Raw genomic sequence first — 27,315 nt, 5'->3', positions numbered from 1 at the left:
TATCATCACTGTATCTCATACCACAAGAGATTATTACTTCCCGGGCAACTACCAGTGACAGGTATAATGGACAGTTCCACTTAAATGAAGGAATATTTATAAAACGAGCGAAACGGAATGAGCGAAATGAGTTTAACTCGAGAATAAATAGGGTATAATCGAACCAAGTCCAAACAGAACGACTGTCCAAAAAGAAGGATATAACGAAGGAGTTGGTTTAAACACCTGGTGTAGTAAAGTCAGGGTAATCAGGCCAGTTGCCCAGTTTTGCAGGGTCACCTCCTATGCGGACCCAAGCAGAGTGCGAAGGCGTCGGACCGTCCAGAACGAAAAGCTGGTGCCATCCAGGTGGACTTACATACGCATTCGGGGGCGCCGTGATGGTACAAGTGTTCCCAGAGCACGAAAACGCAGGGAAGATAATCCTCCCACCGCTCATGACGTTTCCGTGCGTGCTAGACGATGCTATATTTCATAATCAGAAACTGATACATCCATAATCACTAGCCTTGCTTACCTGCCACAAGTGAGACGCGTATGGTACCCGTTGTTCCCTGGAACAAAGTCACCGTAATACTATACTGTCCGCCCAACTCCCAGTCAGTCTCAGTAATAGTAAACTCCGGTTGCGTGAGACCTTGATTGAGGTATGGTGGAATATAAACCTCAATGCGCATCTCCTCTGGGTACACATAGGATCCGTTGGGATAGTACGTCTGTGGGTCTGAACCAGACACCAAAACACGCCCGTCAGGCAAAAGGGTTGCTTCGGAGTGATACAAGCGGGCTACAATGGTATTGTTGAGGATAGAGATACGCTGGCCAATCGGCTGCGAAGGATCGTATAAAATTGCGCTAAAATTAGGATCTGTAGCAAGGCCAAAGCCAGCAACACCTTGATGAGCGCCGTTCATGATCAGGTACGTGCCATCTGTGATTGACGTATTATTAAAACCAGACTCCTGTCATTCGTCATCATATTTACCTGGCAGAGTTGTGATACAAGGCATGACCCGTTTGGAAGGCTAAAGTTCGCACATCTCAGCATCAAACCTTAACTTTCCCAAACTCAAATCGGCTTACCATACGTTCCAGCGTCCATGTCGCATTTGGTACTTCGGGGGCAATTGAGATACAGTTGTCCAGTGCAATAGCGGCTCCGATCGTCGAGCCACCGCAGATAAGAACCTCGATCGGATCGGTGTATGGAGCGTACTGCGGCAAAAGTACCGCAGACCCTTCCATCGGGTACGTCCGGCCTGCGAGGAAATTGTTCACGGCTCCTGGCATATTTGGCAGCACGGTCACTGTGTCAAAGGTGACAGGATCAAGAATGCGAGCCTCATTGTAGTAACCTTGTTACGTTTTGTAAGAAAGAGTGCATCTCGCCCATAATGTCACGCACCAATGAAGAATCGACCACTGGGCAGCACCATCAGGAATGGATAGAGATTGTATGGATCTGTCCGCTGAAGATAGTCCAATGTAACGACCGTATCGCCACCAAGAGGCGCTGGAAGGATTTCGAGGCTGGGCTGCGGGGAAGCATTACTTCCCGACTCTCCGCCAACGACCAAAATACTTCCATTTGGCATCATCATCGCGGTAGGATACCATCGGCCACGCTGAGCACGCATAAGTACAATGAGCCAAGTACCAATAGGTCAGAGCATACCTGAAGTGTGAGCTCATTAACATTTTCTTCCCAATCATTGGTACCATTGACACCAGCACTCCCATCCGGCGTATACAATCTCACACCAAAAGTCGACGAAAGCGACCATCCGCCTACATTAATCTGCCTGTTTTTTCCAATGTAAGCGTGAGCCTGATATGCCAAGTGAAACGTCAAACCTTCCTCCCTTGTCTGGTAGGATGATACTACCAGAACAAAACACGTCCGTCTGCACGTGCATCTCGCGCCAAGCCAGCTGGTAATTGTCCACCAAACTGAGATCCAACTCATACGCGCCAGTGGAATTAGCATATTCCGAGGTGCCATGCTTCTCGAGGAAAGTGACTTTGTTGTTGATGCCCACGGTGGCAATGAGAGGGACGACGAGACCTCCTATGAGGAACTACATAGATTATGAACATTTTGTACATTCAGGACAAGATGGGACACACCTCATAGTAGCCCGTATTCGCAGGGGTATTCCACGTATTCATCGTCCCATTCCAATAATAGGTAGACAACCTGTTTCCTGCTCCACATAGGTGGATTGGGTCCCCCGAGCAAGCCATGTTGCACTGTGAATCCGAGACATACGTCCCACCATTTGCTGCAATATCACCGACGTCGCCGCAGACTTGTCTCTATCAGCGATCCGCAAGCAAGTGTAGTGAGTCGATGCGCTTACAACACTGGGCTCCGTATTCAAGGCCAGCTACAGGATACCCGAAGGCAGCACACTGGTTTAAGCACGCATCGACGGTATTGTTCGTGGTCCATTCATTTTCATATTGGAATATCCGGGGGCCAGTGGATGGTTCTCTGCATGGTAACATCAGGACTCGCAAGCATGAGCAATGAAGAAATCACTAACGCTAAACAGCCTTCATATACCCATTGTCCAGGCAAGTTTGTGGTTTGCATCACAGGAACAGGAAGTAATGTTATATTTCCATTGGAGGAGTAAACAGAAAGTAGGTTTGGACCACCGCATGCCTCACTAGTTCACGTCAAGAACATAAAAAAGACCAATTAAAGAAGGCACGCACGTCGCATTGCCACCACAGGCCATGTTGCAGTTACTATCTGCACTGATCGTAGCGCCGTTGATCAGATAATCACCGCAGACTTGAGCAAGAGTCAGAAGAGGTAAAGAAGAAGATAGAAACTACTTACAACATTGCGTGCTGTACTCGATGGCTGCAATGGTGAAATTTTGCCCGGCACAGTTTGCGATACAACTCTCCACTGTCATGGTGCTGTTGTCATATTCGTTCCCCAATACACGCCCATTTACGTTGTCGACGTAGCATCCTCCATACGTCCAGTTGCCAGTTAAGCCAGAGGTTACAGGGGAAATAGTGCTGGGGCCGGTGGGGTCGGTGGGATTGACGACAGGGGCAATAGTAATAGCCTGGGTGTAGTTATACATACTGAGCCTGTACGGCCCCCCGCAATACTCGGACGAATTTCCCGCGCATGTCATATCGCAGTCCGTGTTGGTGGTGGGACCAGAATTATTCTCAATGGTTAAGCCACAGTCTGCAAAAACCTGTCAGCAAAAGGAACGTTTGAGCGAAAATGCATGCGCACAGCATTCATCAGCATATTCCATGCCGGCATAAGGGTATCCAGCGTTGTAACACGCGGCGGTACAAGATTCAACAGTAACGCTTCCAGTTACGGCAGTCCCGTATGGTAATGCTCGTGTTGCTGAGTCGCTGGTACGAATGCGTGTTAGCTCAGGACCCATTCTTGACATACAGGAACGTACTTGTAGCATCCGAGCAACGACCAGTTGCCAACGCTAGGGACCAGGATGGGTGGGGCGGGAAGTTGGGCCCCGCTCCAGAATATATCCAGTCTGTTGCCAGCACCGCAAAATTCGGCAGCGTTACCAGTACAAGCCATGTCACAGTCCGATGAACTGGCATTGGTGGCACCACTGGAAAAGTAGTTGCCGCAGTCTGTGTGAAAGATGTGATGAAGAACCATAAAAATTAGTGTGAAATAGTACGTACAACACTCCTGAGCATATTCGACGCCTGCATAGACGTAGGCGTTGGAGCCAGTCGAACAAAAGTTGACGCATGACTCGATGGTCATATTCGCAGTGTCTATGTAGGAGGCTGCGGAAAGCGTTCTTGTACCACCGACATTATCGCTGTACGATGCCGGTCATAAAATGACCACCATAGTGAAAGGATATACTCACGTCCAGCATCCAAGGGCAGTCCAGGTTGTGTCGCGTCGGTGGAGATGGTGTGAGGGGAAGCGATATGCACAGGCGGTCTGTGGAGAAGAAATGAGTGACTCTGTACTAGTAAAAATAACGTAGGCTCGTACTGCTGTGAGAGAGGATATGATCCAAATCAACGAGAAGGTAGTAAGACCAGCCATCTCGTTGTGATCAACACTTCTTCGAAACGCTGTATTTATACATCCTAGAAGTGCTTTGGGGTTTTCCCTCCCTACATTCTAGAGAACGTCGGGAGAAGCTGTCAAGGTGAAAAGGGACACCAAGGTACTTGGTTCCGTCACAGGGCCAGCACTTGGCAAGTATTCAGGTCGCATCATTCAAGCTGAGTTGAGTAGGTCTGTGGATACCAGGGCTACGAGTCCCTGAAAAGAAGAACGTTACCCATGAGTTGAGAGAAGAAAGAAGTAAAAGCTCGGTGCGACGGAGTAATGGACAATACGAGGTTCTTCACATCCATTCAAAATGATTGCCACGCAGCTCCCATGTGCGAATGCATGGTGTAGAGGTGCAGTGGATACGTTTACGCGAATACAAAGCGTCCCTGTACCTGGGATTCAGGAAAGATGGATCTGGATTTTGTGTCAAGCGGACTAGAGATCGCCCTTGAATGAGACCGGAGTACTACCCACTATCTCCGCGTGATTGTATATATGTGACTGAGCACATGATCACGGGTTGGGCTGCACAGGTCAAGGACTTTTTTAGGGATCGTATGGATGAAGGTAGCCAAGAATAGTCACTCATGCGCACGATTGACAAGACTGTGAATGCGTGTAGAGTGGGGCTAGAAAGCACTTAATGAGTAGAAAACACACACGGGCATGAAGTACCTTAGGATCACATCAAATGGAGATGAAATTGGGAAAAGATGACCGCGGTGATGCCGGGGAGAGAAGTTCGAATGAGAACGATGGTAAAGACATTGAACTGTCCGTTGTGCATTTTACTGCTAGTATGGTTAAATCTGCTACGGCAGACAGGGGTAAGCCACCAGCTGATATGAATAATAGTACCATAGTCGATCGCCGAAAGCTTGAAGCTTGAGTTTGATTGCTCGCGGAGTGCTTAGTAAGCGGTAAGTTAGAGTCAGCTGAGCAAAAACTTTGATTTTTGAGCGGGCGACTTCTCTTGTATCAGAATTGAAAGTTGTTTTAAGCATGAACTGTCGTATAAAGGATCTTTGAAAGGGACAAGTTTTTAAACTTGACTATCAAAATCGTTTACTGTAAAGGAATACGAAAGCCATACGTTTTTGGTGTTGTGGCGGGAAATGGCCAAATAGGCTTTCTGATCACTCTCAACCAACCCCGCCGCAAACCTAAGAACATCTCCGAGCAAGGTATGAACTTTAAAGATTTTGGTTCAATCAACTTCGAATCAACTTCTTACTTTGACTCCCATTATGCCTTCCACAGACTTCACAAATATTAACAAATGTCTGCAAATCAGCAGATCTCTCCAACTCCCAATCCTACTCCTGCAAATCAACCTTCTTCAAGTTCAGCGTGGACAGAGCCTCCTTGGTCAGGTTGGATAGAGACTACTGGCGATGCCTTACTCATTCTCGAAGCCGCTCGTCGTGGTTTAATACCAAGAGTAACTAGGCGTCTAGTCGATTCAGAGCGCAAGATGATAACCTCTGGCTCAGTCTTTGTCTTCGACGAGGACGAAAGCGGTATTAAGCGCTGGACCGACGGTTTCTTTTGGAGTCCAAGTCGTATATTAGGAAACTTTCTTCTTTATCGCGAAACCGACAAGCGTGGTGCAGGTCATCGAGGCGTTCGTTCAGACCCTGCCGAAATGAACGAACATTCTCAGTACAACGTTGACGGCGTTCGCCTCGAAGGTCAAACTCTGAGTCGTCCCAAAGGCGAGTCCAGCTCCCTGGGCATCGACAAACATAGGGAACGTGTTCTAGTCGGCAGTCTCACTAATAGCTACAAATTCAAATCCGACGGCCTCATGAAGAAGGTCTGCTCTTTCTCCTCCTCCTCCTATACTCTTTTCTCACGGTTCCATTCATATCAGACCTTTTCGTTGACAATCGGTGGCGTATCACAGCATCTCATCTCTTACTACAAGGTCGAGGATGTAGAGCAAGGGCGGTTACGCTCCCCTTCATCACTTCCTGAGCTGGCATCTTTGGATATTAGTCCAGAATACCTCGACAAAACTCATTTCCGTAACCCTCCTAAAGTGGAGATTGGTGTGGATGGTGTCCCTCGTTACCGTGGAGAGGCAGATGATATTGAAAATACCCCTTCCATGATTACGGCTCCCCTCTCGTCTGGGCTTCCTCTTCTTACCGACGGTCGCATCACCGACGGGAAACGAGGGGGGCGCTACACCCCTTACGCTACTGGCAGTGGCAAACGCTCGCGTAAATCCAAGAGTTCTCAGCCAGAGTCCACATCTCCGACGGACCAACACGCACCCCCTCTGCCATCTCCATCGACTCCTACTGCATCACAAGCTCCGCCACCCCCTGCATACCCTGACCAAGCAGTCTCCAGTCTCCCTCCCCAGCCTCACTATTCTGCGTACCCAACCCCTTCTTACTACGGCGTTCCAGGGTATTCCACCTCCCACTCCAGTTCTCATTCCACCACACATTCTTCTACCCACCCTCCAGTGTACTCGAGTTCGTCGTACCCCACACCGTCCCCGACAACTCCTCACCAGCCACCCCCAGCTCCATCTCAGCCGTACCCATACCCTGGGTACGGCGGCGCATCAGCCAACGCCGACACGCAGCAGGCTTTAATTCCTCACCATCCACCTGCTTCGGTTCCACAAAACAACTACTATCAGTACTACCCGCCGCAAGCCTCACAACCTTCCTATGGTAGCTACCCGCCAAGCAACACCTGGTCAGCACCAACGTACGCCGGCTACTCTTCCTCGTCATCTGGCTCCTCCAGCGCACCACCTCTTTCCGCTAGTATAACTGAGCTACCTGACAAACCCTCGGAAGGCCGCGCGGCACCGGAGGCCGGTTCCAATAGCCCTGCATGAGACTCTTTCGGTTGCTAGGTTGTATTCTCTACGTGCTTCGTCTTTTTCCTGTCGCTCTCCAGTCTTCTTTCATTGTGTTATCATGCTCGACCGAGTATTTTGTCTCTATAGGTCCATTTCTTTTTTTCTCATTTTCATTTTCATTTCTGCACTGCTTTTTTCTTTTCCCTCTTGGTTCACTTGTTTTCGGGGATTGATTATAACTAGTATTCCGTATCGGCCCTTGGCTTGTCTATATGTACGACTGCAAGTGTGTCCGTTGTTAGTTTTAGCGTTAGCGTGACTCCGGTCGATATGGCCCCTTACCTATGCGCTCTCTTTCATATTATAATCCTCATCATGGCTGGCGTTCGGCTTCAGTTGATAAGTACTGTACTACCTACTTACCTTGTGCTGTGGGTTACATATGGAATACAGCATGTTTACTAGAATCCCCTGATGTGCCACATAAGGTACCATTCGGTCCCGATTTCCAAGTCCGACAACGTTATGTCGGGGTATCCGGAGAAATTTACGATTAGCTAATGTAATATGTATCAATGGTTACATTAATATTAGCTAATCGTAAATGTGAACTGATTAAACAGACATTTATGTAAAGTCAAATCAATGGACTATGCAGTAACACACATATATCCATCGCTTGTGGATCTTCAATTTCGAATAAGCGTCATCCTGACTGATAAAAGGGCGGTCCCGTTAGCAGATTCCGCGCTAATTTCCACCATGATTTGTACGGAACTTCAAGTTGCCACTGGCCAGCGAATCCCTCCGCTTCATGGGAGTCCATGATCGTTGTCAAGCATTTCTGGCTAGTGAGAATAGTAAGAACATTCGTATGTATTGCATGCCAATGTATGGTATATAGATGTGACATGACAGAGATATCGTATGTACAGACATGTATACAGCCAGCGCAGATCCAGAAATAAAACGATCATCCGACGGACAAACACCAACAAACACAAACCAGGCATGTCACATATCATATGGCAAATGGAAGACAGCCCTCTTCTGCAGATCGGGGACCAAATTCTTCATCCTTCTGATAAATCATGAGCCAAAGCATTAGAGGGAGTGAGCAAAACTTGACATACATCCTCCCACACTGCATCTTCCTCTCCATCTTCATCAAGAGGCTGCCACGGTGGCGTACAGTCAAGCCACCTGGGTGAATGTCAGGGATCAGTCTCATAAGTGGAAATCATTAACTTACAAATCGTCTTCTGTTGTCTCTTCCTCTTCCCCGCGGAAAATTCGCGACATGAAAGAATTTTGTCTGTGCTTCAGGCTGTACAGTGGCGTGTAGCGGTAGTGTCCATCCTTGTCAACCGCTTTTCGGAGGAATGCTGCTTGAGCATCAGTCCACCAATCCATAGAGGCTGTTCCGCCAGCAGTCACCCCTGCTGCAGCTGGAATCGGTGCACTAGCGGTTAGTGCCAGTGCTATCCTCTCTCCGGCTGCGTCAGGCCATAAGTCAACGGAGTGCTACCAATGAAACACGAAGCAAGTTGACGCACACTTGTTAGATAAATATATATAATATCCTGGGCACGTGAACGTGCTGGTGACAAGATACTTGTCTTGCAGCTCGTTTGCCTTGTGGATAGTGGACAGCACCTTGCCTGGTGGAATATATACCTGCTTGGGCTTGTGCATTACGAGGACGGCGCCTCGCTTGCCTTCTTGAAACTTAAATTCGGCCTTGACAGAAGCAGAGGCCAGGTTGAGAAAGGAGCTGATCGATTATCGCATGATGAATGGTAGCACATAAAGGAAGAAGTGCGTGCGCTCTCACACTTCTGGATTCAACGAGAAATCCCCTTGCTTGACACCCGAAGAGGACATAATCATGTTGTCGTCGATTGCGCCCTTCCGTGGCTGACACTCAGATAAATTGATCTTTAAGCCTTGATTGTTCAGCGAGGTTTGGAATGCTTCATCGTAGATATTCCCTTCCACGTCGAGCTCTCCACTGTCATGCTCGATCGTCCCATAATCCCCCACCTATGAGCCTTGACTATAAGACAAATTCTGCGCGTGATCACTAGAGCATCAAACTACTGACCTTGATCTCAATTGGCGGGTCCCAATTAGCCCACTTGGACGAGGCTTGACGGATGAGATCGATGAACTTGCGAGAGGCTGCAGTATTATCTCGCATTGCTGGGACTCGGACAAGAAGCAGAAGAAGAAAGAGCGGGAGAGTACTTTAGCGCGCAAGGGGCTGTAGGGCAGAGAATATATAAGGTTACCAAGTACTGCCTTGCAGTGACCGCATGTTATGCTTCGTCACTCTTCAAGTGATATTTTCCATCCGTTCACCAAAGCACCATCGGTCACTCCTCGTATTTCTATCGCTGTGATCGCGCGCGCAGGCATCAACGTTCAACCCTGTTGCCGTTTGGCAATCGCATGTTTCGGCATAGATGAATCATTGGGAGACCGGCCGGCTCCAGATGGTTGCCTGTCCCTGGATGAGTCCGGAAAATTTAAACACCGCAAGCGTTAGTTCTCCAGAGTCCAGACACAACACGACTAGTAGCTACGGTGCTGCACAGCTATGAAACACAGGGTCTCCACTTGTAAAGTCATTTGGCCAGGAGGATCACGACATCCTTCAGCGTGTGTCTTTCTCTCCAGATGAGAGCGCGCCTAGACACAGTCACTCTCATGAAACTCGATCTGCCCAATGGCATGAGGACTCTGGCTGTTGGGTCAAATTTTGCCTCGCATTCGGCATCCGCTATACGTCGCACAGTAGCCTCCGCATTTCAAGCTGCTGCTTCATGATTGTACGGCACTTAGCAAACTTGATTCGATACTACCTCGTTTCTGGACAAGGATTTTACTGGCTAAATGTCTATCTCACTTTTCGTGATCATACAGTTTTTTAAACCCGTCTTAGACATGTTTAAATTTGCCTGGGTCTCCACTCAACCGGATGATCGTACTAATAAGCTCGTTACAGGGACTCATACGAGTAACATGCTTGTGCAGCGCTGCAGCAGTGCAGCTTACGTGCTTACGAGTTGTTGTGGTCGATCTTGTCAGAGTTTCGGACTAGTGGACGATCGACAGGAGTTCGACCGCTGAGCGCTGAACGTTCGCTTGACACCCAACGTTCATCCCATTCACTTATGTGCCAAGGCATTGTTTCACGTTCATGAACTGGCTCGATGACTCTTCGGCGTATCTTCCGCGAATCCTTGCACCGAGGCCGTTATCTCCGCGCGCCAACCGTAAATGCACGTTCGTTGACTCGCGCGCTCGTCGTGCCTTGCGTAACTGAAGCCCTCGTGCGTACAATTTTCAAGCAAGACACCCTCATTGGTTCACCTCCAAGGTTCCTTCCATTTCATCTTCTTGACAATCCCATATTCGTACTACATACTTCAGCACGCGTGCCATTAAAAGGGGAGAATAAGAAGATGAATCGAATCTTTGGTGACGATAATGGCCACGGTCTCTCGTGCTCTCCTGTTGATCGGTAGCGCCCTTGTGGTCTATATTGAACGAAGGTCAGTGATTGGCATATATTCCAAACATCGAGCTGACGATGTGCCAGATATCTCAGAGAAGCAATCACATACTGGACCGGATCTTCAACCATCGCCGCCTTTATCTTATTGGGTTGCTCGTTAACAGCATTTATCCTTGCCCTGGGTAGCACTCTTCGCCCGCAGCTCAAGTTCATATGGCATTGTTTTATCTGCCCTCTTCGTGCAAGCGACCAGCGAACGAGATTGGATAATGTCCGTAAAATCGTTTTTATATAAACGTCACAAATCACCCATCGCATCCCCAGTTTTACAAGGGCCAGGCGGATGTTTATGATGCAACACGAAGTGGTCTTCTACGAGGCCGGAATACCATGCTCAACCTTTCAGCTAGCCATATCCGGACTATGCAGGCCAAAAACCCCAAGCAGAGATTGATCTGGGTTGATATAGGCGGAGGAACAGGTACGCGCCTACTTGCTGGCTTCCTTATTCTCTCCTGAACGCCAATCAGGCCATAATATTGAGCTTATGGATAAGCACCTTCCGGTGTCCTCCTTCGACGCCATTTATCTCATCGACCTTTGTGAACCCCTCCTCCAGGTTGCCAGGGAGCGATTTGCCAAGCGAGGATGGACAAACATCACAGTACTGTGTCAAGATGCAAGCGAGTTTGCTCTTCCAGAATGGGCACGGAATGATCCGAAAGGGAGCGTAAGCTTCATAACGCTCAGTTATTCCCTCTCGATGGTAAGTTTGAGATAAGCAGTTCCTGGAAGAACCGACTTACAATGTAAATTTAGATACCCAACTTCTATACTCTTTTGGATCGTATCGACTACGTTCTTTCCCCAGAGAATGGTCTTTTATCTGTCGTCGACTTTTACACTTCTGGCAAACAGCCGTCATTACACGAGAAGGCCATTGGAGGTACGAGCAAGGAATGCGGTTGGCTTAGTAGGTGGTTCTGGCAGATCTGGTTTGACTTTGACCACGTTTCATTGTCACCGCATCGTCGAGACTACCTGGAATACAAGTTCGGCACGGTACGTTTATCAAATAGTTCTAGCATTAATTATGTCAATTATGTTTTCAGGTCAAGACTTATAACGGCAGAAATCGCTTCGTTATCCCATTTATCGTCCGCATGTCAGTATCATCGAAATCTTATCTGCAATTGTCCTCACTGATGTTTCATAGTCCCTACTACATCTGGCTTGGTCGCTCACGTTCGTGTGATGTATCTCGTTTCTGCCATGCCTTTGAAGTCGAAGGAGGCAACATGCTTGGCAATTCTTCGCCGGCATCTTTTACGACTATTAAGGATTCAGAAACTATTCCGCCACTTGAGATTGGGGAACCTGTTCTGAATTTGCAGGCTTCTCACGCAGATGCACTTATCACTGTGACACCACCTTTGAGCTCCTTCCACTATCATCTAGGAAAGGTGAGTCAATGCCTTATGAAATTTACGATCAAACTGACCATGGACTAGCCTTGGAGGCTTCCGTACTATGAGCAGACAATACACCAAGCGTTCAGAACGTTCATATACTCTTTTACATGGGTCTGTTGTTTTCTCTTCATATTACCTGGGCCCGGACGCTTAACACTATGTTAGGAGGATCCTGAGGTGGATATGAAATATCTCGATCTTGGTCCCGAAGACTCGATGCTGGTGATCACATCAGCAGGTGACAATGCTTTGCATTACGCTATAGCAGCACAACCCAAGAGAGTACGTGGATCGATGAAGCACCATCCTTTGTGTGCTAATATCTATCTTGAAGATTCATTGTGTGGATATGAATCCTTGGTATGACCAACCTTTTATCATGCGGCTCGACTGACTTTTCGCTATATAGTCAAGGTCATTTACTAGAGTTGAAACTGGCAGCCATACAAGCCCTCGAGTACGAAGACTTCTTTTCCATGTTCGGTAATGGACATCATCCCAAATTCCGTGCGCTCCTTGACTCCAAGATTGCTCCCCTTCTCTCTTCCATTGCCTATCAATTTTGGCACATCAACGACAATGCTTTCTTCAAAGCCTTCTATTTGAAAGGATACAGCGGCTGGGCACTGCGGCTTGCCAGAATCGTCTTTTCAATCGCTGGAGTATCGAAAGATGTGGAAGCTTTGTGCAATGCGGGCAGTATAGCTCAGCAGGAGCAGATCTGGCGCGAGAAGCTAAGACCCGCCCTCTTGAACCCCGTCGTCATTGCCTTGCTCAAGAGCCCAATATTCTGCTGGAACGCACTGGGAGTGCCTCTCAACCAGCGCCGCATGGTCCTGGACAACGGGTCCATGTATGAGTTCGTAAGAGATACCCTAAACCCTTTACCATCAACGTATTCCTTCAAGGATGGCGCATACTTCTACCCATTGGTAAGCTGGGGATCTTTGAGTTTTTCTTGCGCTTACAGGATGTTATCAGACACTTCTTGGGCACTACACGCCGTCCTCCTGCCCAGAATATCTGACACGCTCCGGATTCCAGGCTCTCACAGCTAATAACGGCAAAGCTACAGATGCATTTAGACTGCACACTGATTCGATATATAAGTAAGTACTGTTAGCACTATGAAGCATAACTGGTGATGAAACTCTTCAGTGTCCTACGAGGATTGACATCTTGGTCTCTCACTCGAGCCGTTATCATGGATCACCTCGACTGGTTCTCGCCAGGATCCAAGGACGTCGATGAAGAGGTTGACCAGTTTTATCGTGTGCTCTCGCCTGGTGGTTTCATTCTCTGGCGCTCTGCAGCTAGGAAACCATGGTACTGCGACGTGTGCGTTTTTTCGAGAATATACTGGGCCCTGTGAAGGCTGACGTAGTGTTGTGTCAGATTTGAGCGCAAAGGTTTTACCGTCACTGCTTTGGGAGTCAGGAAGGGGCCGGAGGTTCCACTAGACCGTGTCAATATGTACGTTTTTGATTTCGTATTTCGCTGCGAAGAATTGTTGATCATGCGTGCATGTTTGTGTAGGTACGCGTCATTCTGGCGGGCGGTGAAGACGACTTAGTGCTGTTGGTTGTTACAGAAATGCATACCCTGAAACTTTTCTCATGATACCAGTATGATATATCCAAATGTTCTTTTCCTACTCTATTGATGACATTCATGATCTTGGAGCGTGATCTCTGTCGCAAGACCGCCAGGAAGTACCATTATAAGGTAAATGACCGGGACCCGTGATAATGCAAGTACTTGCGCACAAAGTGCAATGCTGGAGAATTTCCAAAAGCAGCTTACATCATGCTCCCATAACTAGTACTCCAAGTTTGAATTTTACAATTAAATGATTATGACCTTCCGAACAACAGTACTTTGTGGAAGTTACCCTCCGATTGAAGGCTTCGCTGTGCTTTGTACCAAACGTAGAACAGCCCCTTTGAGAGTCGGCCATTTCCCGGTGTCCGAACGTTCTCGAATTTTTTACCTACATGTCCTCAATTTCTTTCCGTAGTCTAGCCACCCAACTTACTCTCAACGTGCAATCTTGGGCTTGTGCACCATCGCTATCTTGAACACCTGCACGAGGTGGAACCAAACTGGCTCTTAGTTCCGATTCGTGCATTAGCCTGAGCTGATATTTGCGGGTTTCTAGAATCCTTTCGACAACGAGGCATCCTGCATGCGTTTCCGAAGACCATGCACTTCCCTTCTCATATATGTGCCAGCACTATCAGGGTCTCTATCCACAACCAGGCCTTCGTGGTGGCCACGAAAGAGCCTTGCTTAGGCAATTCCTTCACTTGAAATTTGTTTCTCAAGTTCAATAATTACATGTTCGAATTCTGTATTGTTTATCTGTCGGTTCTGAGGCTCCACTAGGGTTTTCCAACACCATCCGTCGTGAAGTTCGCCCATCCACTGGCAGGCGCGACCAATCTGCCAAACCAATAAAACCTTCGAGTTTTATCCACGACCCCATTTTCAAGATATAAAAGCAAGCTGTCCACCTCATAGTAGCTCAGAGTTCCCTTTGCAAAGCTTGTATCACTTCGCATAAATCATGCATTTCTCCTTGTCCTTCCTCGTCGTCGTTACTGCTTTGACAGCATGTATATTTGTCACTGCACAGATTCAACAGTGCAGTCCCCAATTCAACGACCTGCCATACGGACGCTGATTGCTGCGGTGGGTTTCACTGTTCTTTGAGTTCAGTGAGTATGAGTAGTTTGCTTTACATCCAAGGTTCAAACCCGTTGCTGACCCCTTGCACCTTGCAATGTCAATCACAGCCTTCCGATGCCTCATTGTGCAATCATTAGACTGGGCTGGCAGCCTGTCCATGAGGACATCTGGAAAGTGAGTCGTGTCTCTGCTTTCGCATTGGCGCTGTGGCTGATGGCACACTACGTAGTTCGTTGCTGACTTGGTTGATGTGACAGTTGTTCCTCGAGTCTGGACAATTTTCCTGCTTCGTGGGCGATGGAGACGCCTTTGAATCGAGTTGAATACTCGATATAGACTAACTTGAAGAGACGCAATGAGCGATTTCAATGTCCAGATTTGTGCTGCATCATTCAGACCTTGAGTGTTCATTGCCAAAGTCTGCATTATGTGCATAGCAGTTGTAGCAGTCGAGGTGGGAATTTTGACCACTGCTAATGGGTGCGTCAAAGGCCATTTTCAATGTCGTCTTGGGGACTTACAGCTACCAATATCATCATTGACGCAGTTCATCACTCGATACTCACTTCTTACATCTGGGCCTTTTATGCACGTACCATGAGCGAGGATATCAGGCTCGTCTCTTGGTCAGGTACTTTCCTGACCTTTCTCTCCGTACAAACGACGACAATTGGCACGGGGGAATTCGAAAGATAATACCTCAAGAAGCCCCTTCCCGCAGTCCAGCTGTCTGACGGCCCGGTCCCGAGGACAAATTAGTATTCTAGCTGAGTCAATACCCGGTTGTTCGAATGTCTTCAAGGAGCTACTGAAAGGCTGGGACCCAAGCATGCGTGATTGATATACCCATCGAGAGAATCAGAGCGGTAGGCGTGGGCGGAGTCGGCTGATATATATTGTGTCGAAGGTGACCAGACGAACGACCCTTCCGCAGGGGGATTTTTGCAGGGCCACAATAAAATGCGTTGTGGGGGTGATTCAGACCAAAGTTTCTGTGTGCATACCCAATTCTAGCCGTCCCTCTCGAAGCAAGATAGGTAGGTCAGGGTTGGCACTCCGTATAAGGTCTGTTTTTCATAGCCTATCCATTATCGTAAGACAAGGTCACCAAGGTTGTGCCACTGTAACGGACGTACAGCATCGTGCAAAATGTTTCCCCATCTATCTCGCCGTCTGAAACATGATTTTATTGTCAGTCTCCCGTAGGCGATACAACGCAGATCTACATTAAAAACCTCCTCAGGAATTCAATTCAATTCTTCAAGATCACATAGTTTCGGGTAATCCAGTGTAAATCCTAAATCATACTTGGTATTCGCTTCCAAGTAAAGACTAGTCTTATGTCAGTGAATGTATGAGAAATTACGAAAAACACCAGGGTTTTCAAAAGGAGGTTTGCCCTGATATCTGTAAAGTTTGCCTCTTACTCATCTTCGTTGACTCTAATCCAATTCTCCTGCTCACCGGCCCTGGGGCGGCCTCGGAAACGACAAAGGGAAAAAAGTTTCCCCACCCCAAAGCCCAAGCTCTAGGCTCTGCATTCTCCTTGATTCCCTTTTCGTGCAAGCAGTGCGTTATTTGTTCCTAGGCTATGTCAATATTTGATCGCTGCGACGTCACGCACTTTCGAGCAGACGCTGATTGCAAATGCAAAAGAGCTCAGCGCTGGTGAGACCTGTCGATCAGATCTGCGGGGAATCGGGATCATCGTCCCAATACTGCGACAGAATAAAGTTTTGATCCCGATCAACACGTGGCAACATGTACAACTTGACTCAAACTTTCAGACTAGTCCGAGAACTCGCATTCGCGTAGACGACAATATCCACCGCACATGAAATAGGTAGTCATACTTGTAGGTAGATAGCTAATGTAAGTATACGCAGTACGAGTGCGAGAGATGGACCTAAGACTACAGAAGAGATGCCAGCCTGGATAATAGTACAGACTCCCGGCTTTTAGGAAACGTAACAAAACTGCTATGCTCTGCGTGGTGAGGGAACAACCAACGACGAAGTGAGTTGCAGTATTATAAGCCAGACGCCAAGGAAAACAGAATGAGAACCGGCAAACGAACGAATCTGAGAAGCGTAAGGTGTCGACCTGGGATATGTTGTAGGCCGGCAGAAGGAGAAACACAGAAGAACAAAGTAAAAGCACAGCGGGGGAAGCAAAAGACGGGATATATCACAATAGTCGACCAATATGTATAATTTTTTTTACTTTTACGCCGTGTCGAGATTGCGCGCAGCCGAGGTCGCCCAAGAACGCCCGAGAGGTGACCGAGAGCCAGTGTGGATAAAGGCCTATACATTACATCTAGTCTACATTCGAAAAAGCATCGTCCTTTCGGACTGTTGCATTTTGAACGAATGCGAATCCTTAGTGTTGGGCGGCAATGATAGCAGCGACAGCTTCGGTTGAGCCGCAAGAATAGCCCATCTGCACTTGTGCATGTAGGGCCTGCTGCTGCTGGCGCAAGTACTGCTGCTGCGCGGAGGAGTAAAGCATCTGCTGCTGATACTGTTGAGCATATGATGGCGTCGAGCTGTTCACTGGCGTCGAGTGTCCACTCGTCGCTGGCGTGGAATGCCGTGAGCTTGCATTGCTACTCCGTCCATGAGCGTGCTGTAAACATTCATGTTGTCCGCTGGCTAGGAGAGACAACCCCATTGCACCGTGGTCACCCGAGTGCTGGTAGTGATACCGCAAACCGTTCATGTTCTTGTATCGGCGCTGACAATCACTGACACCACAGGCAAAGGGCCGAAGCCTGCGTTCTGCTTCTCGTTCGACTTCGCGCATCTCGCCCTCGGTGATACCCTGATCTTCCTGCCCAGCAGCCTCGCGGGCAGACCGCTTGCTAGCCAGTAGTGCCTGTACTTGCTCGAGGTCCTTAGGCGGCGCAAAGTTACAGCTGCCGTGGGTCATGTGGTATTTGAGCCCATTGGCTTGCTTGTAACTCTTGTTGCAATTAGGCTTAGGGCAGCGAAAGGGCTTCGACAACAGCAATGATGATGCAGGGCGAGAGAGCGTGGTACTGGCACGCTGATTGGCTTGCTGTGACGAGAAAGCTTTGGAAGAAGCAGAGAAATCTGGCGAATGAGGTGAGGCCGCGGAGGCCGCGGGGTAGCGCGAAGCGCTTGTTGGAGAGGGAACACGAGAAGCTGAAGGGGTGTTGACAGGAGTATTGCTCGTGGAGAAAACTACCGCAGGAGGAAGGCAGCCGTAAGGGCTACCCGGATCACTGACAGGTGTGACAGGTGCGTGAAGATCATCACTGGCTGGTGGGGAAGGAACAGTGCCAGGCATTGAGGATGAGTAGTCGGAGTAGCCCGCGTAACCATTAAACGCATCGGGGGCATTTGCCACATTTGGGAGACTGTTTCGAGACGGTGGGAATGCTGAGCCGTGAACGGAGCGGGAAGGGTGCACGGTTGTCGTGTCAAATGCCGAAACGGGAAGATGCGGAGAGGCAGGTTTCGACTGACCAAAGTGGTTAAACGAATGACTAGGATGTGATGACAATGGAGTGGTGAGTGGAGTGTCAGGGGGTGATGGTGCGTTTGACGAAGGCGTACTGCCCTGATCGACATCGAGTTCCATGTCATCCGGGTCAAAGCCTCCTTGGTTGTAAGACGAAGGGTGCTGATGATGGTCTGAGAAGTAAGACGGAGTTGCGTTAGGAGTATACTGAGGTAAAGGAGGGACAACTGGGAACTGAGGATGACTGAAGGGGTCAAGCACGACAACATGAATCTCCTCGAAATGCTGTAGCAGAGCGTGTAGGTCATCGAGTTGTAGACCACAGCAGGTGTAATTGCGACACTAGAATAGCAGAACGATGAGAGGTTGGCTCAGAATACGAAGGTGACGACTCACTAGTTCGTCATCCCTGTCGAAGGCACCGAGAGCGTTCAGAATTGAACCACGGTCGCTGTCAATAGATGACGACAACTTTGCACACTTAAATTCGTTAGGACTAGAGTATATTAGCACATTGACACGTGTGTAAGTGAAAGATGAACTAACTCTAGTGGACCGAGAAGTTGACCAGGAGAACAACCAGGATAGAAGCGGCTTCCGAATGAGCCAGCACGCCATGATATTGGGGAGCCTAGAAAGTAAGGCATTGCACTGTTGTTACCGGTGAATGAACCGGATGGGATGTGTAAATCAGGATGATTAGGAGACTGGAAGGCGATGGGTTGAGATGTAGTGGTCATAGCTACGAAAGCTGGAGTGGGGTCGAGTATACTACTGCAGACTAGGCTACAGAAAGAGGTTTATAGATGATGAAGTCTCTGATTCGAATTGATGGTGGAGGAAGAGAGGGTGCTAATGGACCTATCTAGCCTTAAGCCTAATCCATTATGTAGTAACCTGCCATGGATGATATTATGGTGAATTACATAAAAATCGAGAATCTCGGCATTTCGGCATATACCCACTGCCACCGGTCCTTTTACCACTACCGGCGCGTATTGGGGCCGCATCCAACCCTGCCTCGCGACCAAAGTTTATCCAGCCCGTATACTGTACTGCCATCGAATATTCATAAATTCAAATCATATTCAAATCATATCTGATTCAGAATATGTGACAAATTATTATTGTATCAAGGAACGATGCAGTCAACTGGTAAGTAGTACTCTCGCGAGGGGTGTTACGATAATTCGATCATGACATTAATCCGAATCATTGGCGACTCCGGCTGCTAACTACTATCTACCTGTTACTACTGGCTACACGAGGCCTTGGGGGACTTGTTCATTCATTATATTTGAACTCTAGTCCTTTACTTACTCGATTCGGTCCCGTCGAATTATTGATTCTTGGAAATCCACATCCAAGTTTCGTGCCTCAGAACACTGATCCTGAGAATCCTTCCTCGAAGGGTGAACGTTGGAACCTTAACAACCCTCTCAACCAATGACCGTGCTTCTATTTCTTGACCTCATCGTCCCATTAACGTTCGTTCTTCTCTCTACCCACGAGCGCGGCGCAGAGCCACCAATGAGGGCCCTTAGCTTTTTATACGGCGATCAGCGTCTTCGAAGCTTCAACCCTTGCTGTGCATTACTTATGTTTCTTGCTCGCATCCAACTTTGGTCAAATTCTATGATACCACCCCCATCGTATACACAAAACACAGCGTCGATAGTCATTCCAGAGCCAGAAACAGAAACAGAAAGGCTTTTAGGTCAGTTACACAGTAGCATGCAGAACAGTCGCGAAGGTATAACACTTTTCAACTTCTTGTCACGTGCACATTCTACTAGTACACAACGGCACCCCTGATGCCTACTAATCTTTATCTTAACTTGGTTATACTTTTGCGCGCTGTATCGCACCAGGGCACGCCATGTGTCGACACAGGGTCGCAATGTTTGTCAAGCAATCTTCTCGTACGACATAACATCATGTCTTATGCATAAGGCTCCCGTTTCGTAACCACTCCTTCTATCTGTTCTGAGCTACACCAATTATGCCCTGGTCCTTCAACTTTCTTCCCAACTGTTCATAAATTGCAACGGATCATGTACGGATCTCGTTGTGAACCAACTGCAGGGATAGACTCTATCACCTCTGCGGCACCGACCGAGACCAATTCGAGTCTTCAACTTATTCAAGATACTGGTATATTGTGGAATTCATGCCCGAATGTCCATGTGCTCCACGGAGCATTGATAGTAAGCTTACTATCCGCCAAGTCTATGAATCCACCGTGACTGGTCCCTGTGTCCCTCCATTTCAATCAGACCGCTTTTGGGGTGATCCGCTCTAATCGAGCATAATCAGTAGGCACTGGCCCACCATTCTGGCTCCCTTTAGCTGCTGATTGTACGTATAACCTACGGCTCGTGTCTATTATTTCGTTTGCGGTTGCGGGGAATGTCACCCGTCTTGAACGATCACTGCGTCGAACGCTCGCCACCGTAGCGCATCTTTGACTTCGAGATCTAAGAAGATTCTTGCTCTCGGATATTACCTGCGATAGAAGTATCCGAAGAGCCGCATCAACTAGACGGAGAGATCTTGAAACCTGAGATGAAATGGCGAAACAAAGCCAAGCCTCCGACGGACACACACGCATCGTCACCGTCCCCTATAGACCAGTCCGCTATCCATCATGATTGCCACCAACGGCGGCCAAGTTACACTAAAAGTTGCCACATGTGTCTCAACAAGTACTGTATGGAACGTACTTGGCGCGATTGTCTCGGATGGCACGTTCCCATTCTGACGCCCGTTCAATGACTACCCTCGACAAATATTTTAATAGACCTCGTGATCATGAGGTCGAATCTCGATGGTATTTTCGTCGTCTTCGATCAGACGCGCGTTAGAAATCTACACCTCAAACAATAAATTCGAACAAAAGGCTCATTTTGGTTGGATGTATCCGCCATTGAGGAACACTGTCTTCATATGTTGATAAGTTTGTGTAATGCGGTCCAAGATACAAGCCTCGAACTAAGGCCCCGCCTTCGAAATCAACTTGGCGTCTGATTGTACAGATCTGCCGGGGTTGTCCGGCTAATCTGCGCCACCGCGAGACGAGTCCTCCCGCTCAGCCACTGTGCTCAGCCTCAGTCTCCGGTTATCCGATGTACTCCACCGGCTCCATTCCCGCACTGCCAGCGCTTGCGCAGCCGGGAGCTCGAAACATTATCGCAATGCTCCACAAACGCGAGTTTAATTAACTAGAATTTGTACTTTTTCACCGCAGTCAACATAAACGACGGATCACAATCATGCATCGTGCTCGGACCACGCGCATAATTGCATATGGTGCTTCCTCCGAGATTATACTGCGGAGAATATTCCGGGGTGCTGGAGAGTTTATTGCATCTCGATTCGTGTTTAGACTTTGCCTCGTGCTCAGATTAATTTTGCTACTAACTACTGCAAGCCAGCTCCGAGGTTCACATGTAGGTCCCAGTGTCGGTTTACCCTGATTTGACAGAACTTCGAATGTACATTCCTTGCAACCATTGAGCCTGATGGGAACTTGCGCGATACGTCTTCTCGCTCAGCGGAGATACAGATACTATCATTCCTGCTCTCGACCTTCTTTGCTCCGCATCCAACACGCTATCCATCAATTCGGTCGCGATCGCTGGACAACGCGAAGACTTCCATGTTGATAACTTTTCGTTCCCTGGGCGGAGAGCCACACCGTTTACCCTCGTTTACCTCGGAGTTTGCCTACTATTTCATGGATTTCAACTTTTTTTCTTGATCTAAAACAGTACGAGGTTTAGACTACTAGCCACTCCGAGCTCCACGCACTCTCGTTCTCGTAGGCCTCCCTCATGGAAAGTTGATACTTGATTATGATAAGATCAAGGTTTTCATAATTTGACGCCCATCATCGTTTCTTTGTTCCGCTCAAGGATATGTTGCGTCTTCATCGGCGGAGGGCAACTTAATCCGGCGAGGCTTCCTCTCGCATTCTTCGACTTCAACGCCACCTCAGGCCTCAGACTTCTCTGTTGTACTACAACAACTGCAATTGGCTTCCCTGAGGCAGTGCGCGACCATCTACTTACCCACACTCTTAATCCCACATCATGACGAGTTTTCTGACATGGGTTCTACATTTCTGATGTCGGAGAATCGGTTGAACTTTGGGCGCGCCCTCTATAACCGTCGAGCATGCAGGCCCCAAATGATGCATGACGATCTGCCGGTCATCCTATCAAAGTTCAAGGTGCGTTTCATCCTAAGTGTTGAAACGTTGACCCACTGGAGTGGCCGCCACACGTCGTTTCAGGCTCCCTAGAGGTCTGATGCACGCGCCTCCTTGTATCATACTTACCAAATGAGTAAGTGACTTCCGGCATGATCGTCGATATTCTTGTTGTAATCACGTTCTTTCCGACACGGAATGTCTACAGCCTAGAAGTTTGCTATATCTATGTCAATTTCACCACATACCTTTGACCCTGTCTACGAGCGCTGCGTTTGATTCCCGCGGACTTTATCGCACATCCGCCATTGAGATATGTGTCTGGCAGTCGTGGGCTTTTGGGTTTGGAAAGGCCTCGATGATTGAGGGCACATACTTTGATTTAACTTCTGCTTGACAGAGGTCACTATCTGGAATATGAATTTGATTTACATGTTTTTCGCTCACCCTAGGTTCTGGCCCGGATATTATGTATCATGTGATGAGTTCGTCACATTCGTAAGTGGCGACGAAGCTCTCAGCTACGCCCAGTCCAAGTTTAACTTTTTGATTGGTCATTGGTCTAGTGTGCTCACCTCGCTTACTTCCATATGTGTTCAGATTGGAGTCGGACCGACGCCGAAGTACGACACGACATCCCCGGCACAAGTTATGAGTGATGAGTGCCCTGTTACCCATCCGAAGCACTTCGCCGAAGTTCCAAATGTTGACAAAAAAACAAGGTACGTGCAGTAAAAACGTAATGACAAGACCTCGAAAACCTCTTCAGCTACAAATTTGCCTCTGGTTTACCCGAGTAGGAACATCGGCGGCAACAAGCTATTGGCTGGCGCTCCCTAACGCCAATGTGAACGGCAGTGACGACTCGTTTACACTGAAGCGCCACCTTGGCCTGAACCTCAATAATCTAACGTACAACTAAGGTTGTTCGTTGCCTATCTCCTTGCTTGCCCAGAACATCCGCCACCCGTGCTTATCTAACTTCCAAGTCAAGTTTCATTAGTACATACACCCTGCACCGCACCAAACTCTACACCAAACTCTACTGGTCCGCCGCTTTCATTGCCCTCGTTCTTCTCCGGTGATTGAAGGTGTGCTTTTGGTGCTTACATCCTCGTATAGCCACTATCGTCATTCTCTGGCAAAGCCCGCCGACAACGCCGGACAGACCGTCATCGAGTTATTCAGCATCGATGTCTCCGGCCTCAACTGCGTCTTCTCCAGATATGGAGGATTGTACTGTTCGTATCAGCGTCGGCAGGTATTGCAAGACCCGACCCTGCGCCGGTACCACCCCCATGACATCACCATCCTTGCACTCGTGAACAGCAACAAATTAGACACGTTCTCCGTTTCAGGATTCTTTCTTGAAGTTGCAAGACGGGCATCAAAAACATAGAGGCGGCGTAAATTTTTCTTATCTTGTGTTGTCTTAGAGAGTGATCAAACTCCTTACATAAATCACTTACCTCTTATGCTATTTGCTATTTAGCAAAACAAGCACTCCGTCATTTCCCAGCGACTGCTTTGGGAGGGTCTGGGAGGTCACGCTCTGGTGCAGGGGTCCGAGCCAACATGAGGTTTCGAGGCGGCACCGGGCTTCACGGGGTTGTAAATTCGGCCTAGCGCGTGTCAGGCATGGGAGGGCGCAGGTTGAAGGTCATGGGTGGTAATAGATGGCGGGAGACTGCTGTGGGCGGTCGTAGACGCGCAATAAGCCCATACACGAGCGTCGAGCGGTAATTTGCTTAACGAGCGGTGCTGGAGGTCTTGACCTCTGCCGAACGTGAGGTTACTAATGCATGTACCTTGTTCTTCCCCAACGTTTGGGAACCGAAGTGTAACAGGGCACTACGACTCCCCTCCCACCTTATTACGTTCCATGGAATTTGAATCTCTCCGTACTTAGTTGGACTGTGTCCCTTTCTTGGATACTCGGCGCTCCGTCCCGTGCTGTCATTATTATTTACCCGCTCTTCAACCACCATGAGTACTAACGACACGCAGCAGAGTTCAACTGGAGGTTGAACGTTCGAACCTTATGCCAAACAGGCATACTTAATTGATAATAGGCCTGCACGTGAACCCACCTTCCATGGAATCTGGAAGTGCTTCGTGTTCTGATAAGTTGCAGATCATTTAGGTAAGTTAAGAATGTTTTAGGTCTAGCTGTGGGACAGGACTACTTGCAGGACTAATGATATCTCCCTCCAATCATCTCCGGTTGGGATTGTCCAACCTTCGAAACGACTGGAATAACCGTCTCCAAGTTGACCACCGCAGTCAGGTACTATTTATTCACATTGGTGTGTATTTATGTCTTGCCTTCAGTTCTATGAAGCAGTTGGCACGACGTCGCTCTGATGCTCAGCCTCATTTTCAACGTTCGTTGCATAGTAGATTGTTCGGAGGATCAGCGCTGAGCGTGGGTACCATCACCACGACTCCACGCTGGTCCGAGCAGCATCTGGATGGGCCGAGAAGTCATGCGGCCTACCGATTAGCAGCCATATTTCAAATGAGACTTGCTCCTCATGAGAACGCCTAATGCGACGAGATCTAGACGATGGACTATGCTACTCAGGCTCTGGTAAAAGCCTGTCTTACGCCTTTGGAACCATGGGCGCAGCATCCAAACAATAGCATCTCATACCCGCGCATATTCATCATATCCGTGAAAGCCTGCCGTGAACGCGGGGTACAAAAGAGACTTGTTGGAGTAATAGAAGGTAATACATCGATGTTGCAATTTTGAAGCATGCGTATCTTAATTATTTATGTAAAATCTTCATCATAGGGGGCATAACAAAGACCGTGATAATCATGTGTTCCAACTTCCAAGAAGTTTCAGGTCGCTACACAACCCCAGAGCTGTATGGTTCCCCCCGCCATATGATTTGCACAGCGGCCCGAAATCAGAGTCGACCAAGTCATCTGTACAACTTGTGTACTATGTAGTCCGGTCCGCCCCAGCCTGGGAAAGTTAAGCGCGTTCGACTTCGTACAACGTAAAAGGTATTAAGCCTCACGTACTGGGGCCAGCCTATTCTCCGAGTCAACTCCGAATCGATTGGCATTTAATGCTATCGATACTGTGAGATGAGTGAATGCTGCCTAAAGGCATATACACTCTTGTGTGCTGGGACTAACAAGAGGATGCAGTTTGTGTCGATTTGCTGGACTTCGAATTGCAAACGCTGACGTCTACTGGCAGCGGTTAAATGGTTCCACTTCATCCCATGATCGATTATCGATTGATGAGCATCGATTTCCTTATGTACATTTTATGCAGGTCTAGAACCGCATAAAGCTTCTTGACCCATCCAGCCGTTACCAGCTACGACGACCTTCTGTACGAACCCTCATCTCAACGAACGTCAAAGATGAAGAGGAGCAGGCCCGAGTCTCCACTCATTCACCGTGACGACATAGAAAACTATGGCTCGATGCAAACACATCAAGATGATGGCCCGGGAGCAATCGCGAACGAATCACTCAGCTTCACTGCCAGGAATGCTGGGATGTTATTGATCATATACTCCCAGTTTTTCTTTGCTTCCATGGATATCTCGGTGAAGCTACTGAACGGCTTGGAGCCTCCGGTGCACGCACTTCAGGTGAGATTTCTCCATCTTTGGTGATCGAATATGGAGTGATACCAATGTAAACAGATTATCGTGATTAGGATGGTGCGTCACAGAGTTTTCGACTCGAATGTCTATTAATTTATTTCAGGGCATCACCTTGATATGCTGCGAGATATACATGTTTGTCGATTGTTTTTCTAGGCGACGATTTAAAACTGATGACATGAAGGACTGTTATGGGGATCCCTGATCCGATTGCTGGCCCTAAAGGTGTTCGAATGATGCTTTTCATCCGTGGTGTCACTGGGTGGGTGCTGATATACTCGCGCGGCCTCAAACTTATCAACAATCTGTTTCTAAGGTTTTTTGGGCTATCTGGCATGTACTGGTCACTCCAGTACTTGTCTGTCGCAGATGCCACAGTCTTGGTATTTTTAACACCTCTTACGGCAGCGGTGGCTGGATCTGTATTTTTGAGGGAAAGCTACTCCGTCAAGCAAGCTATCGCGGGGGGTGAGAGTTAAAATTTGCATTTTACAGTTTTTGATTACTTATTGGGGATAAATCACTAGTTTTCAGTCTCCTCGGTGTCATCCTCATAGGCAGACCCGCATTCCTATTTGACTCCCTGGATGCTGTTCCTCAAGGACTCTCAGACGTGGCCCCTGCGCAAAGGCTGGCGGGTGTTGTGTGGGTACTATTGCGTGTACTCTGTTCCGCTCAACCTACAATTTATCTATTTTCGGCAGGGCCTGTATGGTCAGCGTACTTGGAAATACTGGAGCATGTACGTATTGTCATCCTTCTGATGGTAATGGCCGCTTTAATGGTTTTAATAGATACCTCGATACGCGCAATTGGGAAGCGCGCTCACCCGATGCATGTAATGTCATACTTTTCATTGTGGTGCACAATTATATCATCTTTGGGGTGTGTCAATGCATATCTGCATTTTACGTGACAATTCATCATTTGTAACAGGATGGTTGTTTTTGATATCCCCGTTGTATATCCTACGTCATGGATGTGGATACTTCTTCTGTTCATGGTCGGTGTCTTCGGCTTTGCGGCGCAGGTGCGTACACAAGTAATTCTACATTTGCCTACTAGTAGTTTACTATGATTTTAGACCCTTTTGACGATGGGACTACAAACCGAAACCGTGTCGCGTGGCGTCACTGGAATGTATGCTCAGGTGGTTTTCGTCGTGGTGCTTGAACGCCTGTTCTTCGGAGTTACACCGTCTTTACTGTCAGTTCTCGGCGCTGCTATCATCATGTCCTCTGCTTTCTATGTCGTCGTGAGTGGTCGCTATGCTCGTTGTTACCAAACTTCTGTGCTGATGTAGATTTCACTCACCAGATGAAAAAAGCAGAAACCTCACCAAGACAGTGCCGCTGACAATGCTACAACACAGAAGTGTGGGGCCCTGCCTACTCCG

At 48.2% G+C, this 27,315-nt stretch overlaps 6 protein-coding genes across 6 annotated transcripts; 3 read left to right on the top strand and 3 right to left on the bottom strand.

Moving 5' to 3' along the window:
- Window positions 1–217: 217 nt before the first annotated feature.
- F5147DRAFT_770717 (copper radical oxidase-like protein) lies at window positions 218–4,072 on the bottom strand (the record flags this gene model as incomplete). Its single annotated transcript, XM_041441170.1, has 17 exons — window positions 218–465; window positions 518–931; window positions 986–1,025; window positions 1,084–1,355; window positions 1,406–1,625; window positions 1,676–1,802; window positions 1,855–2,078; window positions 2,128–2,309; window positions 2,361–2,494; window positions 2,547–2,672; window positions 2,722–2,800; window positions 2,849–3,214; window positions 3,266–3,393; window positions 3,447–3,639; window positions 3,694–3,836; window positions 3,888–3,964; window positions 4,019–4,072. 17 exons carry the CDS (start codon window positions 4,070–4,072, stop codon window positions 218–220), a joined length of 3,027 nt encoding a protein of 1,008 aa, XP_041295887.1.
- A 1,166-nt stretch (window positions 4,073–5,238) lies between these two features.
- On the top strand, window positions 5,239–7,101 carry F5147DRAFT_47784 (Gti1/Pac2 family-domain-containing protein). The gene is made up of 2 exons (XM_041429919.1): window positions 5,239–5,903; window positions 5,961–7,101. The coding sequence occupies exons 1-2, from the start codon at window positions 5,367–5,369 to the stop codon at window positions 6,945–6,947; spliced, it is 1,524 nt and encodes a 507-aa protein (XP_041295886.1). The 5' UTR covers window positions 5,239–5,366; the 3' UTR covers window positions 6,948–7,101.
- Window positions 7,102–7,683: 582 nt separating this feature from the next.
- F5147DRAFT_681229 (uncharacterized protein) lies at window positions 7,684–9,421 on the bottom strand. The gene is made up of 6 exons (XM_041436364.1): window positions 9,016–9,421; window positions 8,746–8,954; window positions 8,468–8,685; window positions 8,164–8,407; window positions 8,045–8,114; window positions 7,684–7,992 (listed from the first exon to the last, which is right to left on the bottom strand). The coding sequence occupies exons 1-6, from the start codon at window positions 9,109–9,111 to the stop codon at window positions 7,933–7,935; spliced, it is 897 nt and encodes a 298-aa protein (XP_041295885.1). The 5' UTR covers window positions 9,112–9,421; the 3' UTR covers window positions 7,684–7,932.
- Window positions 9,422–10,403: 982 nt separating this feature from the next.
- On the top strand, window positions 10,404–13,577 carry F5147DRAFT_759211 (uncharacterized protein; the record flags this gene model as incomplete). Its single annotated transcript, XM_041440436.1, has 15 exons — window positions 10,404–10,468; window positions 10,516–10,702; window positions 10,756–10,912; window positions 10,962–11,197; window positions 11,251–11,493; window positions 11,544–11,596; window positions 11,648–11,894; window positions 11,943–12,014; window positions 12,069–12,185; window positions 12,238–12,263; window positions 12,313–12,835; window positions 12,885–13,012; window positions 13,062–13,241; window positions 13,299–13,376; window positions 13,440–13,577. 15 exons carry the CDS (start codon window positions 10,404–10,406, stop codon window positions 13,474–13,476), a joined length of 2,349 nt encoding a protein of 782 aa, XP_041295884.1. The 3' UTR covers window positions 13,477–13,577.
- Window positions 13,578–16,888: 3,311 nt separating this feature from the next.
- Window positions 16,889–18,964, bottom strand: F5147DRAFT_47681 (uncharacterized protein). Its single transcript, XM_041429918.1, has 3 exons — window positions 18,624–18,964; window positions 18,474–18,573; window positions 16,889–18,419 (listed from the first exon to the last, which is right to left on the bottom strand). The coding sequence occupies exons 1-3, from the start codon at window positions 18,815–18,817 to the stop codon at window positions 16,974–16,976; spliced, it is 1,740 nt and encodes a 579-aa protein (XP_041295883.1). The 5' UTR covers window positions 18,818–18,964; the 3' UTR covers window positions 16,889–16,973.
- Window positions 18,965–25,518: 6,554 nt separating this feature from the next.
- On the top strand, window positions 25,519–27,309 carry F5147DRAFT_47666 (DUF6-domain-containing protein). Its single transcript, XM_041429917.1, has 10 exons — window positions 25,519–25,904; window positions 25,959–25,976; window positions 26,023–26,054; window positions 26,104–26,181; window positions 26,236–26,387; window positions 26,447–26,564; window positions 26,624–26,661; window positions 26,714–26,804; window positions 26,856–26,949; window positions 27,004–27,309. Exons 1-10 carry the CDS (start codon window positions 25,671–25,673, stop codon window positions 27,220–27,222), a joined length of 1,074 nt encoding a protein of 357 aa, XP_041295882.1. The 5' UTR covers window positions 25,519–25,670; the 3' UTR covers window positions 27,223–27,309.
- The last annotated feature ends 6 nt before the right edge of the window (window positions 27,310–27,315 follow it).

Source organism: Suillus discolor, assembly GCF_016758755.1.
Source record: "Suillus discolor strain FC423 chromosome Unknown F5147scaffold_12, whole genome shotgun sequence".
NCBI lineage: Eukaryota > Fungi > Basidiomycota > Agaricomycetes > Boletales > Suillaceae > Suillus > Suillus discolor.
Note: the sequence above shows the minus strand (reverse complement) of the source record. Positions and strands in the feature narration are given on the sequence as shown.

Bases quoted from the DNA above. Each gene is read 5' to 3' on its own strand.
- F5147DRAFT_47784 (XM_041429919.1), top strand. From the start codon at position 5,367: ATGTCTGCAAATCAGCAGATCTCTCCAACTCCCAATCCTACTCCTGCA. The intron at 5,904-5,960 runs GTCTGCTCTTTC...CATTCATATCAG, and splicing joins CCGACGGCCTCATGAAGAAG to ACCTTTTCGTTGACAATCGG.
- F5147DRAFT_47666 (XM_041429917.1), top strand. From the start codon at position 25,671: ATGAAGAGGAGCAGGCCCGAGTCTCCACTCATTCACCGTGACGACATA. The intron at 26,388-26,446 runs GTGAGAGTTAAA...ATAAATCACTAG, and splicing joins CAAGCAAGCTATCGCGGGGG to TTTTCAGTCTCCTCGGTGTC. The intron at 26,950-27,003 runs GTGCGTACACAA...CTATGATTTTAG, and splicing joins TCTTCGGCTTTGCGGCGCAG to ACCCTTTTGACGATGGGACT.
- F5147DRAFT_47681 (XM_041429918.1), bottom strand. From the start codon at position 18,817: ATGACCACTACATCTCAACCCATCGCCTTCCAGTCTCCTAATCATCCT. The intron at 18,574-18,623 runs GTTAGTTCATCT...AATATACTCTAG, and splicing joins CAACTTCTCGGTCCACTAGA to TCCTAACGAATTTAAGTGTG. The intron at 18,420-18,473 runs GTGAGTCGTCAC...CTGCTATTCTAG, and splicing joins TCGACAGGGATGACGAACTA to TGTCGCAATTACACCTGCTG.
- F5147DRAFT_681229 (XM_041436364.1), bottom strand. From the start codon at position 9,111: ATGCGAGATAATACTGCAGCCTCTCGCAAGTTCATCGATCTCATCCGT. The intron at 8,955-9,015 runs GTCAGTAGTTTG...CAAGGCTCATAG, and splicing joins ACCCGCCAATTGAGATCAAG to GTGGGGGATTATGGGACGAT. The intron at 8,115-8,163 runs GTAAGTTAATGA...ACATTCACCCAG, and splicing joins GAGACAACAGAAGACGATTT to GTGGCTTGACTGTACGCCAC.